The sequence below is a fragment of the Plasmodium knowlesi genome (genome assembly GCF_000006355.2).
Source record: "Plasmodium knowlesi strain H genome assembly, chromosome: 7".
Taxonomy (NCBI): domain Eukaryota; phylum Apicomplexa; class Aconoidasida; order Haemosporida; family Plasmodiidae; genus Plasmodium; species Plasmodium knowlesi.
The window spans coordinates 19,716-36,524 of NC_011908.2; the positions used below are offsets into that span (position 1 = coordinate 19,716).

The 16,809-nt window shown below is 30.2% G+C and overlaps 3 protein-coding genes across 3 annotated transcripts; all 3 read left to right on the plus strand.

Annotated features, from left to right (window-relative positions):
• Nucleotides 1–1,403: 1,403 nt before the first annotated feature.
• PKNH_0700300 (tryptophan-rich antigen) lies at nt 1,404–2,368 on the plus strand (the record flags this gene model as incomplete). Its single annotated transcript, XM_039113915.1, has 2 exons — nt 1,404–1,490; nt 1,616–2,368. The coding sequence occupies 2 exons, from the start codon at nt 1,404–1,406 to the stop codon at nt 2,366–2,368; spliced, it is 840 nt and encodes a 279-aa protein (XP_038969556.1).
• A 3,623-nt stretch (nt 2,369–5,991) lies between these two features.
• PKNH_0700400 (tryptophan-rich antigen) lies at nt 5,992–7,008 on the plus strand (the record flags this gene model as incomplete). The annotated part of the gene is made up of 2 exons (XM_039113916.1): nt 5,992–6,087; nt 6,202–7,008. The coding sequence occupies 2 exons, from the start codon at nt 5,992–5,994 to the stop codon at nt 7,006–7,008; spliced, it is 903 nt and encodes a 300-aa protein (XP_038969557.1).
• Nucleotides 7,009–10,537: 3,529 nt separating this feature from the next.
• Nucleotides 10,538–11,571, plus strand: PKNH_0700500 (Plasmodium exported protein, unknown function; the record flags this gene model as incomplete). The annotated part of the gene is made up of 2 exons (XM_039113917.1): nt 10,538–10,741; nt 10,927–11,571. 2 exons carry the CDS (start codon nt 10,538–10,540, stop codon nt 11,569–11,571), a joined length of 849 nt encoding a protein of 282 aa, XP_038969558.1.
• Between the last annotated feature and the right edge of the window lie 5,238 nt (nt 11,572–16,809).

Consider the following 16,809-nt stretch of genomic DNA (forward strand, 5'->3'; position numbering starts at 1 on the left):
ATTATCATCCAGTTTTAAGGATGAATCCTTATATTTTTTGCCTGTACATTTCTGCGATTGAAAATTCTGTTTTTAAAAAAAAAAAAAAAAATCCTACAAAAGAATTCGCTCAAAAATGGATAAGATCAATAATTGTTAATTTAAACAAGAAAAGAGAAAATCATAAGTACATAAATGAAAGAACTAATAAATGAGCAAAAAAAAAAAAAGGCGCATGGCTGATGAAACGCACATTGCGCAATTTCGTATAGAACAAACCGATGATAAAGAAAACCCTTTCCAAACCAAAATTTTTTTTTACATCTGTTAGTACATAAAAAACATTTCCCATACTAAAGAAATAGAAAAAATCGGAGAAGCCAGAATGGGATAAATATATATATATATATATATACGTATAAATATATATATATATATACGTATAAATATATATATATACGTAAACATTTTGAATGTAAGAATTTTGTGCCTCTGTCAACTGGTTGCAACTTCTTACATACAATACTCTCTTACCTTTTTAACAACTTCTGCGATCAATTTATGGTATACCAACTCTGAACCCTTCTATATATATATTTCTCTTTAAATTATACTTAATTATTTGGGCGTAACGAAGCAATCCAATTAAAGAGCTTATTATTAATATAGAGTGTGTGTCAATGCCCCTAGCCAATTACACATAAAATGGCTACAACCTTACTGTGAAAAAAAAAAAAAGGTTTTGTATAACTGAAATGGTATTTAATTGCATATTTGTATTAATCACAAATAGATCAATAGGAAATGCTTAAATAGAGGAAGCGCCTCCACTATAGTAAACATCCTAAATTAAATATATACTTTCTTTAAATGTTGTAACAATTTTTATACTCATACCTCGAAGGCAACATAAAATTGGGTTTTGCCATGAACGTTTTGAGTTCATTCAGCCATAAAATAATGATTCAAAAAGAGAGAAAAAAATCGCTTTTTTACTTGTTCAACTGTTTTTTAATTGGTCAATATTTAAGTTGGCTTATACCATAGCCATAATTACCAAAACAGCTAAAAGAAAAAAAAAATTTGATGCCAATTTTGCAACTGCATTGTAACTACTTTCCACAACTCTGTAATACCCATTTAGGCCTCATTTACACACGGAAATTATATTTTTTATTTCGCAAAATGAAATAGAAACCTGCGTCGTGTGCAAATTTATGTACAGCTTGTTATTCACCACCCTGTACCGTCGTTTACACCTGACCATTTTAATTCAGGAGGAGACTAATTTTTTCCTCTTTTAAAAATATGCACAAACAACAGAACGTGCTTAAGACACCCACATTTCGCTACATCTCAATGGGTTATTTTGGTCAAAATATAGCAATAATACTTAGTAAGTAAAAAATCAAACACCACCAAAGATGAAAGTTGCTTTCATTGTCCTGTATATATTTAGCGTTTTATTAGATTTATCCGCGGCGATCGATAATTTAGAGGATTTCCTAGAGGTAAGTCTAAAAGAAAGCACTAACGTACACATAATGAGTCACATTCGGCTGTTTTAAAAAAAGTATATCAACCCAAACCAAAAATATATAAACACCTTTACCCTTAATTTTATTCGACTTCCCAGAAATCAAGAAAAGAAATTGGAAGATTCACACATTCTACATTAAAGGACACATCGAAAGGGACAGAGAATGTGGAACAATTGGTCAAGGACGAATGGCATGAGTGGATGGACGAGATGCAAATGGAGTGGAATGAATTCAACTCCTCCCTCGAAAGTGAAAAAAACAAGTGGTTTGGGAAAAAAGAAAAAGAAATGATAAACTTTATCAAGTCCATAGAGGACAAGTGGCTCTATTTTAATGAGAACATGCATGAAATGCTTAATTATGGCATTTTAAAAATTTCCTTAATGTGGAACTTTGCTGAGTGGCAAGAATGGATTAATAAAGATGGAAAACGTATTATAGAAGACCAATGGGATAACTGGACCACTAGAAATCAAAAACTTTACTATAAACTAATTATGAGAGAATGGATTAAATGGAAAAACAGAAAAATTAAGCAGTGGCTTAGACGTAACTGGGTACACCATGAAGGTAGAATTTTAGAAAATTGGGAGCTTGCATCATGCGCTAAAATTTTAGCTATTACTGAGAAAAAAAACTGGTTCAATTCGAATGCACAGATTATTAATGAAAGGGACTCCTTATTCAACTGGATTAAGGAAAAGGAAGGTTCCTTAGTGAGCGAAGAACGCGATAAGTGGAGAAAATGGGAATACAACAAAAACGATTTCTTCAAAAAATGGATGGACTCCTTTCTTAGCCATTGGTTAAATATGAAAAAACAGGATATACTGCATAACCAACGTTAAAATTTAAATTAGGGGAAGAAAAAAAAAAAAAAAAAAAAAATTCCCATCAATTAAATAGAACATTTGCACTATTTTCAATGAAAAAATCGTAATGTCTTCACACATACACACCCATAAATGTGCTCTAAGTTTTCGTGAGAATGAATGAAAATTATGGACAATGGTACACACAGAGGAAATGTTTCAGTTTGTTCAACAGCATCATTTGAACCCATTACATTAATCCTGATAGCGCGACTAACCCACCTGAAACAACATATTGAAAATCTTTGAATGCAAGAGCATAATAAATTTTCGTATACCCTCCAAAGTGTTAATAGCTGAATCATAAAATGACGAATATATATTTTTCAGCCAAAATTTTCAAATAGCCTAATAAAATTTTCATTTATTACCTGTATTCACGCTTTAAATATTTATTTTTCTTCCCTGGAAATTCTGTTCAACTTTTGACTTTTTTTTTATTTTTTTAAATGTGTCTCGGATAATTAGGTTTGATCTATATTTGTCGTTAATTATATGTAGTAGCATGTGCACTTAAAAATGGTACTCCATTATGTGTACACATCCGAAAATTAAGGCTTACTACGTATGAAATTTTGTATATGTGCAATGCGAACGTTCTGGCATCATCCTTCTTCAGTGTATTTAAGTCGCTATTTGAATGATGGTGAGAGTACGACGTTTGTTTCCATAGGTCAGCAAACACAATCTTCATAGAAAATTTTCTGTTTATCTAAGTAGAAAATGCTTATTACTGATTGATGGATTTATTATGGCGACAGCATTTTGCTTTATTTTGTTTTATTTTACTCTCTCTATATATGTATTTTCCTGTTTTGATCATATCTTGAAAACTCGAATTATATAATCCTTCTTCGTCAGACAATTTACATTTAAAGTGTAATTATTACATATATTCGTATACATATGCCTACATTTTACGTGCAGTCTGGCATAACTGTATAAAAATTTTGCCATTCAGGGAGTTCTTCTGATTACACAAAATGTAATCCTCATATGAAGATAATTTGAAGAAAATGCAAATTTATTCCTTTATTCCTTTTTTTAAAAAATTCATGTTCTTAACAACCATCATAAAAGAGCACAAATCTTTACAACCAAGACATTGGTTTCTTTAAAAATTTACGAGCAGGAAGCATCGAATTGATTCACGATTATACAAATGTTTTTTCGAAATTGTACATATTATTTAGCATACCCTTTCTTATTTCAACTTTTCAAAAAGGGGGAAAAAAAAATTATTCACATACTGAAGTAAAATAATTTAAGTAAATGCTCTTTACCAAATACATAACATATGCTATATTGAACTTTTAGAAATGTGAAAAATTATGATAAAGTATAGACCGTGATAACATTTAAATATAAAATAGGAGAACTAAAATGCATAATAGACTATTTCAATTGAAAAATATTTCCCTCGTTATAATTTGTGACATCATTTTTTCAGTTTACATCTTAACTAAATCTCTAAAGTTGAAATTGAAACACTGCTTATTTTATTTTTTTTTTTTTCAAGGGAAATGAATCATTTTCTTAGAAGAATATACTCATTTCCTTCAAATTGTTTCTCGAAAAAAACAGAAGAAACTGTTTCTAGAAATAACAAAAATGTAACGAAAGGAGGTAGCCAAAAAGGTAAAAAATGTGACGAAAATGGGATGAAGGTGAACATAAAGATAAGAATAAAAGATATTGCACACGAAAAATGAACATCCCTTTTTTAAGGCAAATTTAAAATAAATTTTAAAAGGACAGTTCCCCTACAATTTATTGTTAGGTCATTTAACTGAAATACATACACACAATATTATCTTATATTGTCCTTTCCTAACATTCCATGTATCTTCAGTTTTTTTTTTTTCCTTTCCTTCTTAATTTATGTATTTCATATGAACCAATATTTATCAATGCATTACCCTTTTAAGAATAAACCAGCGAAAGCGATAAAATGTTTATTCTTCATACCAACATTAACACAATTTCATTTTAATAGTAATTTATATTAACTTCCTGTTCACTCTTAATTATCAAATATTTCTATCCTAGCGTCTAGAACAATGGATACATTGCGTTGCACAATAAGTTAAGCCTCGAGTTTTACACTAAGACAAGGTTTCAATTTTATCTTATAACGCTTCCAACCTCCATTCGGTATAATTTTTGCTATTCCCATAGAATGAATCAGTATTTTCCGAAAATTAACTTGTCACGATCATATCACTTGGGGAACTTGTGCAATTTTGGAGCACAACATATCGTATATGTATATTTGTATACGCACACATTTTTCGAACGAGTTTGAGCCCCTTTTCATTTAGCATTTGCTTTTTAAATGCTGAATGATCATTATATTGAGGACATATAAATCTAATAATAGTTCGCCTTCACACGGTACAACAGAAATTTGTGGACAAAAGTATAACACCTTGTACAACCAAGTTGGAGCAATTACTTCGCCGGCACTTATTTTTATGCACATACCAGATATAATAACGTCACTTTCTTATCAGTAATTGCTCCATTTCACTTTTGCAATTTTCCATTATAAAATTTATTCATGTTAAATATGTCCCACCTGAATGATTATTTTTCCCCTTAATTTACATCTTCCCCTGTAATATTTATTGCTTAAAAAGAAATCAAGTGAAAAACAGATATTATTTTACTGCTATAATTATTATTATTATTATTACTACTATTTTTTGCTAAACAGAAATTTGTATGTGTATGGGCGATGTTTCACCTTAATAACTACAAACTCTTTCCCTATATAATATACTTTAATTTTTAAATAAATTATCAAAAAATTTGTAAGAAGGGATTATCCCCTACGGGACACTGATTTTAATATACGCCCTATGTAGTGAATATATATGTGTACGTATACACAGAATAAATTACCTACGGTCCTGTTTTATTTTACCTTTTTTCGCCTCAATGGATTAAAACGAAGTAGTTATATTTATATCAACATTGTAAACATTAAAAAGGGCACGTAGATAAAAATATCATATAGATAAAAGCAACGTATCAGCTTAAAATACAACAAAATTGCAAATAGTCCTGAAAGCAAAAAAAATTGCGTAAGAGCATTAACTTTTTTTTAAAAAAAATATTTAGATTAAATCATTCCACAGGATGATTTTTTTTTTTGAACACCGTTGCCATAAATTTTAAACGTGTTTAATTTTTTTCTTTTTTTTTTTTTTTTTTTTTTTTGTCAAATATCATTTTACTTATAATTTGTATTTTAATACTATTTTTAATAAATAATGAAATCGTAATTTCTTCTAGTGAATATTTTTACGTGAACTTTCTAGCAGCAGTTATATATTTACTTTTCTTTACTTAACAAAAAATTCCAAATCACGAATTGGTTCACAACCTCTATATATATCGAATCTAAATATGCCAGGACATACATAAAGATACTATTTTATACTAATAACTGGTATGCTTATACCGCCCTTTTTTAGCCTATTTCGTTCTTACTAAAGTATATATAAAAAAAAGAACTTAATGTTATACATCCTATACATGTAGCATTTTTTTTTTTTTCAAAATTCCCCCATAAAGAATAATATACCAAGTACATTATGTTGTCATACTCTAAATCTTCCTCTGTTCCTTCGAAATTAATCATCGCCTTATTTTTATTCTCCGCTTCTTTCCTTATAAATGAGGCCTCAGCAGTGAGTGAGATAAAAGAATACATAAGCAATGAATGGACACTTCTAAGTAGCTTGGTCTCCTTCATACTACACGATTATTCATATATTTCTCCTTTTAACCTATTTTGGACGTAGGCTTTTAGGGCGGTCCTGGACCAATCTATGAATTACCTGTGCAATGCATTAGAAAATGCGCAACAACCAGAAGCAAGATCAGACCAATGGAGACAAAATGAATGGAACAAGTGGGAAGATAAGCTTGAAGAGGAATGGGCAGAATTCGATGAAAATTTAGAAGATGAAAAGGATGAACTAATCAAAATGAATGAAAAGGAATGGGGACCATGGTTCGAAAGTACCAAGAAAAAATGGATGAATTTCGGGAAATATATAGATGACAAATATAAATGTGAAGTTTTAAAAGAATCATTATATTGGAATGAAGTTGCTTGGAAAACATGGATTAAAACAGAAGGAAGATCATTTATAGAAAAAGATTTGTCAATGTGGTTTGCTTCTAAGGAGTCCTATCTATATCGATGGGTTTCGAAAGAATGGACCGAATGGAAAAATGAAAAAATTAAGGAATGGTTCAACAGTAAATGGAAGCGTGAAGAAAATGAATACTGGACGAAATGGGAGGAAAAAAAATTAAAGAAATCAAATAATTCATCCAAAATAGTAAATACAAAAGATTACAAGAAGTGGCTCATGTGGAAAGAAAAAACACAGCAAGAACTGGATAATTGGCATGAGTGGGCAGAGTTTAAAGATAATATTTATATAAATTCGAACTGGGAGAAATGGAAACAGTGGAAAAATGAAAAACGCAAGTTGTTTTATAATTGGGTGGATTCTTATGTGTGGAAATGGATAAAAGAAAATCAGTGGATTCCTTTAATAGAAGAAATAAAACAATTATCCCCGTCTAAAGCTGACTAAACAAGTTCGAATAGCACGAAACAGTGGACACACGTCTGTTATTTTTTTATTTTTTTTTTTTCGTATATTTTATTTGGAAACGCGATGGCTAAACTTTTCAGTTTCAGAGAATGAAAAAATTGTCACATTCGTAGAGAAGCAAATGGGAAGGAACTCTCCCTCATTGATTTTACCCTTTCCTCGTTAATGGGTTCCCCTCAGCATACCATTGACATGTATACAATCTAAATGAGCCAACTTTAAAAACTCATTTGAAAAAAAACACAAATGCGAATTTAACGTGACAATTTAAGGGTACAATAATAATTATTATTAATAAGACAAGGCGTAGATCTAAATATTACGAAAGTAGTGTAGTTTGTAATTTTTCTACCTTCCTCCTGCTGCAGTATGAACACAAGTGGAGTCCATTTTAGCCACAACGTCGGACATGCGCTTTTCCTACTACTCCCAAATAGTGTTTATTTTATAGTTTTTAAAATTTTACCTTTTATTCTGGATATGATAAATTCATGCTAAGATAACATCATGGTGTACAATTTCTTCACAAGATATTTACACATTATTCATTAAGTACTTATTTGTATTTGTCATCCTAAAGTTATACAATGTAGGTTGTATCATTATTTTATTTCTACTTTTCATTCCCCGTATTTGTATTATATCTACTGAACAGATGTATTTTTTTTATAGTAATAAAACACATACCTTGGAAAATTTCTAAAAGGCATGGGCAAAATGTTTAAGGTATATAAACTACTTTTGTGCACCATATAATTCCTAGAATATTAATAACACTATACACTGCATATCACCTTGAGCATTTTTCTCTATCGAAACAGTTGCCAATTCATCACATATCACAATAATAGCCTGTACCGAAACCGTTCAAAAGTGCAATTTAATATTTTATTCATTGAAACAATGTGTGAGAAAAGAATTTTACAAAAGTGTCCTACTAACTACTCACTGCATAGACATAGTAATCATCATCACATTCGGGCAAAAACAAAGGGAAATTACATAAACGTCCAATATGTCCAGTACAAAATTGTGCTCCTTTCTTGCAGTATTATTAGAATAAGCCCTGTATAAATGCATGAATATATATACACCTTTCAACCTTTTCCTTAATTTAATAATAGAAATGTACTTCTACACTCTCCCGAAAACTATACCACCCCTTTCTCAATATTCATGCTCCCGTGAATCGGACATTCCAAAAATACATGTTCGAACATTTGAAAAATAAAACGCGCCTTAATTCTTACTCCAATACGTAACACGCTGCCTAGTATTATTCATGAAGAGCATGTGTCTTTCTAACCTTAAGCATGAAGCTACACATATAAAAATGTTACCAGTGTCCACTGGTCCCCATATCTCCGTTTATCCTCCTAACTGCTGTTATATGGTATAAATAAACATAAGAACAGGGAATAACTACTACGAAATAGACATTGTGCTTATTTTGTCATATTAGAAAAAAACTATTGTCATGGAACTCAGTAGTACTTCATCAGAAGTAGGGTACTTCCGTGCATCGCAGAGAACGCACTACAACGTGGAAAAAAGGAAGGTGTAAAAAAGATAACCAAGCAATTGTACAAAATAGTAAGGAACAATCTTTTTAATAAGGTACAACTTCGAAACAATAAGTTCTGCTTTAACAGTTAACCGAGTTCTCTATTTCATCCTATATATTGTTCCTTCCCCCAATTTTGCACCGCCATCCGAGTTTGATTAATTTGGGGCCTCCACAGGAGAATATGCCACATTCCATTTTCCATATTATGCTAATTACATCTACAACTGCAAAAAATAATCTGCCATTTCCATATGTTCCATAATAGTCATCACCAATAATCCATTTGTACAAGCAACAAGCAGAAGAATAAATAGGAACACTTTACTCCTTAAATATTCTTTAACAGGTCAATAATTAATGTACCATTAAAAGGGAAAAATTAATTTTAGAAAAATTCCAAATGTACATAATGGACTGCTCCAACATAATTCCTTTCCCCTGTTTTTCAATGAATGCTCTATTTTGTTCATTTATTTGTATTCTAAGGGGAACTCTAAATAATTGTGTTTTCTATCCTTTACTATTCTTCACTCTAGACATTTAGAAACATCCAATAAATAAGGACTAAATCTCCCTAATAGCAGAATATACTTTTATTTTATTCGAACAGTAATATAAACTGGAACTATATTTTTCTATGTATAGTAATTATTACTTATCCCCGGAGTATTAGGAAGAGGTCATACATATGCTTATTGTTATGTTTCCAAATGTGCGTACACACTCGGCCAAAGTAAATAATGCTCACGTTTAATAAAAAAGCACTTCGTGTTCCTATATGTGCTTCATCCCTTACCAAATTATCCAAACCTTGAATATGTGGCTTAGAATTCTTTTTCTTAACAATTTTAATTTAAAATTGCAGAAGGTTACTAAGTAATAAACAAGTGGCAAAGTACTCCTCAAGGAGATTACCCCCTTTCCTATTCAATAATGTTCATTATTTCATAGGTCCCTCAATAATGCTCCCCATTTTATTTTACAACAATATTATTATTTTTTCTATATAAAGCAAAAGAAAAAAAAATTTCCTCTCTTTAACAAATTATTTTAGAAAAGAACTATTCAAGAAAATCCGAAGTAATTTTGCGTGTACATATTTTACTTTTCATTCCAATTGTACCATTAAGGAAAGAGCCATAATAAAAAGAAGATATTTTCTAAATGAAGGAATATATGCTAATATATATATGTAACATTATAATGATAATATATTGTTACAAGGGCAATTATCTCCGGCGAATTTTTTCTTTTTTGTATTTTTCCTTTTATGCCGAGGTCAACTAAGAATAAGGAAAAATCTCCTCTTTCTCATTAGTTTTGTGTTTCCTTATTTTTTTTTCTGCCACAGTAGTAAAGTAAAAAAATTCTATGCGAGCCAAATATTTCTACGGAGAAATATGCACTTTTACTTTGAGAAGAAGAAATGACAATTTAATTTATACATTTATTGGAATATATTTCCATAGTTATTATATGTTCGATTAACTGTTTAATTTTTTTTTTTTTTTTCCCATAATGTAATTAATATATTAATAACTCAAATTTCAAATTTTTGTAATTGGGTAAATTGTGCTTGTCCCTGTTATCATTTCTTCATTACCTTTCATTTACAATTAGAACCTTCCCAGTTATCGCCTTATTTGAACGCTCAAGAATATATTAATAAAAATAGGGATATGCTGCTCATGTTATTAGATAACTGTTTCATTTTTGTTTTTTTACTATTTCTCAATTTATACCAGTTCCTGTCGAAGGACAATACATAATTTCATGTCAACTTTTGCATAGAAGTATCCAATATGTATATATTCTTTAAGGCTGCATTTTTTTCCTTCCTTTCTCTTTTTTTTTTTTTTTTGAACGTCGCTCAAATCTAGAATCCTAAATTAGTAGTTGTTAATACTCAAATAACAAGTGGTTACTATAGAAAAATGGATAATGAAGAATGAAAACAATAATGAAATAAATATTAAAGGAATAGATAAGGCAAAATGTGGCAAATCAGATGAAAGCTGTACTGTTGAATTTGGCACAGTGCGTATAATACAACAGACAAGACAAATTAGTGTTCAGGTATTTCTTCTTATCTTGAAAATTATCATATTAACCTCTTTCCTTCACATATTGAAACAGTCCAGCCATGTAAGTTTATAAATTGTAGTGTGGAATGTTCTCTCTAGTTAATTATAATCCACCATATTGTATACATATATATATATATATGAGAACATTCTACGTAGCACTATTACATGTAGTACATAGAACACTGTGTTTTCCTCTTCTTTTCCTCCTTTGCTCATGTTTTCACGCATGTCTTGAACTTATAGAACTCTCCGTTTACGCCAGGAATTAACTCGAACAATGGAATACACAAAGTACGCTATAGAAAATTAAGATTGTTGAACGAAAATAAATGTACCAATTCTACTGTTCAGTACAAATCAGCATTATTAATGATTAAAGGAAAAAATGTCAAATCACAGTGTTCGGATGAAAGAACAGAAACAAGCAAGTCAAGCTTTAGTTGTTATAGGGATTCAGATGATGAATTCGATGGAGTTGATTTATCAGACGAAGGAGTACTGCTAGGGGAAATGAATAAAATTATATTACAGGAGAAGTTGATGAGGGAAGAATTTTCAAAGCTAAGTAATCCTCTCCAAGACGAATATTTCTCCCTTTATTTCAATGATGAAAATTGCATAAATCGAATCATGGACTTGTCGAGAAAATCAAACATGTATAGAAGCAAACTTTTGCGATTGAAATATCGTATTCGCAGATATATCCATAAATTTAAAAGTAAAGTGAAAATATTCTTTATGAGAAATTATAAATACAAAAGAAATATTTTAGAAGAATTTCGTGCTAGTAATTTTTATTACTACTTATGTTCCTATTTAAAATGTCCATTCAGAATTTTCTTATCTCAGTTTTCGAAGCTAAATTCTCATATTAAAAGTAAATATTAAAATATTCTCCGCAGTTTACGTAACCCTAAGCCTAACAAAAAGTAGTAAATGATAGTAAATGATAGTAAATGATAGCAAATAATAGCCAATAGTAGCCAATAATATCACCAAATCCTTCAAAGAGGGGGAAAGCATTCCATGCTAAAAGGTTACCTATACAAATAACTAAATTTAAATATTTGTACGCTAGTATAACACACATATAAATGTTTTCCTTATGAAAGAGTAAAAAAAAAAAAAAATGATATGCACTTAGTTAATAAGTCTTCTATATAATTCCCTTTACTATTTCCATTGTTAATGATAAACATAATGGCAATTGATGCTGTTATATTTTTCGAACATTATTGCATATTTTCCAAAAACTACATTTATTTTTCTTATATGTGATTGTGTGGAAAATATGTTTTTCTTTTTCTTTTCTTTTTTTTATTATTGAGATTAGCCTTTTTTTTATAGATACAACTTTACTACAATCATTTGTTTTACACACAAAATTATACTTGTGTGTTTAATTGTTTTTATGTATTCATATATGTACAGTGTTTCATTAATATATAATGCTGTGACCCATAGGGTTTCTCTATATTAGTTATCTTACCTTATTTCACTTTACCTAGCATTACCTTATTTTATTTCTATTTATTTTTCTTCTTGGTTCTAATATATTTTTTCGAAGATTTTTGAAACGTTTCCAGACTTTCATCTATTTTGGTTTTCTAAGTCCTAATTTTTTCTATTTGCAGCAAATGCAAATATACCTTTACTGTGTTGTTTTCTAGCTTCCCTATAACATTTAATCTTCCTTCATACTCTTCTTTTACGTTTTCGTATATATTTTCATATTTATTAGAAATGAACTTCGAATTGTTAACTATATCATCTTTATCTTGTTTCATTACGTAGTACTATATGGTGTACTTTCTTCTACATGAACACTGTGTGATGAAACTTTTCCATTGACTTGGTCGTTTGAGTTAACAAACGATGAATCGTCAGACTGATGTGATCCTTCGACGTCTTTGCCACGTGCGTTATCCGTTTCTTTAACATACCATTTTTGGTTTAAAAAGTTAGGAAATTTTGCGTTTCTTCTTTTCACCGTATTATGTTTCGACCTTTTATTTTTCTTTAAATTTGAATTCGGCGAAAATAAGTTTACGTTCCCCTTCGCTTTTACTTATATCTTCTTTTGCATTTTCTGTATATCTTGCTCCTAAATGTGGGGGTCAGAGGGGAAGCATATATAGTACATACATAGGAGATGGTACATTAATAATCCCGTCCAATGTGAGAATATATATATATATATAATGCCACTCAGCACAAATAACGGAAAATTATAAATTGACACCATTACGCATAAGTACACATTCACATATACATTCATGTGTGTTACCTAAATAATTGAACAGGTGAACAACCGTTGCCAAGTAAATCTCATTTTTCATAAATTAAACAGATTCAGTGACTCCACTTTTTTTCCTTTTTATCTATACTGCTAAACGTTAAAAAACGTACATTACTTTATTAGTAAATTTACATCGTTGCTTAACTTATTCGCCTTCCTTAAATATATATTTATATCTATGTATATATATATTGTTTTGCAGGCTCTTCTCTTGTACAAAAGAAGTCTCTGCATATCGCACGGCAGGATGAACTCTAAACCTAATCCAAATGATAGAATTCAAGAAATATTAATTCGATAGAAACAATCAAAACGGTGTAACAAAATATCCAACGTAATATATCACTAAGGGCTAATATTTTTCGATTTTCTTTTCTTTCGTACAACAAAAAAAATTTGGTGCACACATTCGGAACATCTACACTAAACGTTTGTATAACCATGGGCAAAAAAATAGAAAAACTAAAAATATAAATCCATTTCTCCTATAACAAAAAAAAAACAATTCAAAAATAAATAATTTAAAAATATAGCAAAAAAATGAAGCGCGATTTAAAGTTAAAGGGAGAAGTTTCCTTCCAAAGGGGAATGACGCAAACACGAAACAGCAAAAAAAGAAAGATCCAGAGCGGAAACAATTTTCTACATACCCATTCTATTTTGAACAAGAAAATAAATAGAATGTTCCTTCTTTCGATCAAATTAAGATGTGCCTTGCAATATTGTTTTCCGTAAAATTGTACTTATACACACAGGTGAACGTAATGTACACATATATTTTTGTTGCAGTAAAATATAATCTGAAGAAATAAAGGAAGGCAATCAAAATGAAATTATTATTTAATTTTTTCCTTTTTTTTTTTTTTTATATATTATTAAACCAAATTTTACACTTGAGTAAAATACTCTTTTTATTTTAGAAGTCGTGATCCCCAGAGGTATATTTAATTTTAATTTTTAAGTGCACACTTTGTTCCTTAAGGAGGCTGTAATAAGCATACACATGTTTAATTAATGGAAATTAAAAAGAAGAAAAAAAAAAAATTATGTTCAGTAGTAAAATTGACCTCACTAAACAAAATGTGCATCGCTCATAATGAATTCATTTTTTCGGAGAGCACAAATTGGAACTGGAACATTTCGTCTGCTCCACCGCAAGTACGAACAAATAGACAACAGTTTTGTTCTAATTTTTAAAGTTGAGCAAGTGGCAATTCCCTCACCATTTGACTTGTACACATATATATACATGTTACATAGTCACCTTCTTAACTTTTTATATATATTTTTTTAAACTTTTACTACTCACTTGCTGTGCATTCTATGCCTACCATAATAATTTACCTTATAGATCGGGCATGAAAAATAAATTAAATATTAGCACGCCTAATCACTGCACATAAAATGTGCTCAACCGTTACTACGGCGACATACATAATATATGTTACGTTTTTCTTCTTCCCCTTTTCCCCTGTTCTTTAATATACCCTTATATGTGTACGCTTTCATGGTATATTATATGTCAATTTTGCTAAAAGATTGTTCACCAATATTTATTGCCAATTCTCAAATTAATTTGTACAACATGCTTCATAAGAAAAACATGTAGATACATTTTTAATGATCCCCAAATTTATTCACTTTTTAAAAATTAATGCTATATCATCCGATTGTTTTTTTTTTTGTCCAAATATGTTGTCACGCTAAAGTATTTTTTGCGTATTTGTGAAAATAATTACTTCTTATATATTTTCAGATCGATTACGAATTTGCTCAAAGAACACATTCTAATCCGTTCACATTTTTCAACCCTTTACGCATTAAAAGGAGAAAAAGAAAAAAGTTCCATTTTCCAGAAATGCAATTTTCCACCTAAACATTGTACCTTCTTCTAAAACAAAAATTAAAAAAAGGATCCTCTCAGATTGACTTATTACTGCACTAATGGGTTAAGAAGTTAACTGAAAAGAACGCGAATGGATGCCATAGCAGTGGAGGGCCTGAAGTTCATTCCTATATATTAACTGTATACCTTTGTTCTTTCAAAATATGTATAATATACATTTTTTCCATGAAGCCCATTTTCTCTGTTATGCCCTTAAAAATTGGATCACTACACGTTTTACATTTAAGCGTCTTTGTGCAACTACACACGTCACCTATAAGAACAAATTGAACTCCATTAAATAACCAAAGCTGTGTGCACATAGAAAGAACATTTCACGGATACACCTTGTGAAGAATTCGCGCTGCTCCTTTTTGCAAAATAGTTAATCAGATAAATTATATACCCATTCTTCCGCGCTCTTACCCATTTCTATTTTTTTCACTCTTTACGTATTGTAACAAATTAAATATTGCGAAAAATGTGCAAATGGATAGGAAACACCTTTGAAAGTCAAATGAGATGTCCCCATTTAAATCTAAGTAAAAAAAAGCATGTTTCCTTTTGCACATTTTTGGAAGATGAATATGGGTACACCACAGGGGGGGGGGTATACTATAAGGACATATTTCTTCATCTTTCTTGGATTACACATTTTCAATTCCGTTTTATTTAATTTTAATGCGTAATAGACTTATTGTACTTAAGAAATTTTATCCGTCATTCTGTCTTATTCTCATTGAGGGAAGAAACCCTTACGCGAAGGATAAACACTCTTTTATATTTTCCCGATCTTCACATATGCATTCACCTTTGTTTGGGAATAAGTACACATACATGTACTTGAAATGATTTTAGGAAATGCTGCATAAACGAAAGTTGAACAAGTGAAAAAAAAAAAAAAAACTTTCATATGCCCTTCCTTGTATGATGGCAGAAAAAAAGTTCATCCTGTGGAAAAGCGCCACTTGGGTGTGATAAATGGAAGTGCTACACTTAATAATACAAATTCGCACTCCTTTTGACATATTTTAAATGTACATTTTGCAAATTAATGCTTTAAAATTACGGAGCAAAAAAAAATGCTTTCCCCAAAGCAGAGTTCAATTTTTTTAAAATTCATCATCCGTTTGACTCGCTGAACATTTTCTTGCAACATTTTTCTTTTGGTAAAAAAGGACACTTTCAATTTTAATACATGAGTTATACATTATAAATGATACTAAAGGGTTGGAAGGAATTTAATATATATTTCTTCCTACATCATTCTATGTGGTCTTGCATGCAAATGCCATTTTGTATTTCTTCCTCAAAGAAAAAATATGTGGTGCACGCGGCGTTTAATTCTGCAGATGCATTTTATACCTGTATAAACAATTCATCGGGGAATCTGTACATGTGGATCCACTCAAAAATGAGGAGAAAAAAGGAACGTGAAATCTACAACCATAAATAGACAACCACTATCTCTTGGCAGAGATGTATACAAGCGTACATATGTAAAATGGCAGTTTTCATTAAATTCCATTTTGACATCATCAAGAATAAGAAGTAACTTCCAAATCTCATGTATATGGCTCATGGCAGGCTTTACGATTAGCACAAAATATGCGGCATTATGGAAGTGGTCCATTTTGAAAAATATGCATGCAGAATGAAGCAATTATTATGCCACATCAGTAAATTAAACCAAGCATATACATTTTGAATAAATAACATTGAGCTATGTAAAACGAAAGGACTGTTTCGCCCAATAACATGTACCCTCCTTAATTATAGAGTTAAAAAAAAAAAAATAAATAAATAAAGAATTAAATAAGCATAAAAAGTATTGACAAAATTTCCCAACTTTTTGGCACAATCTATCCAACATATAAGTAAAAAGGGCATCAATTTTGACTAAAACCCGTTTATACCAAATAACTGGAAAAACAATTACGCC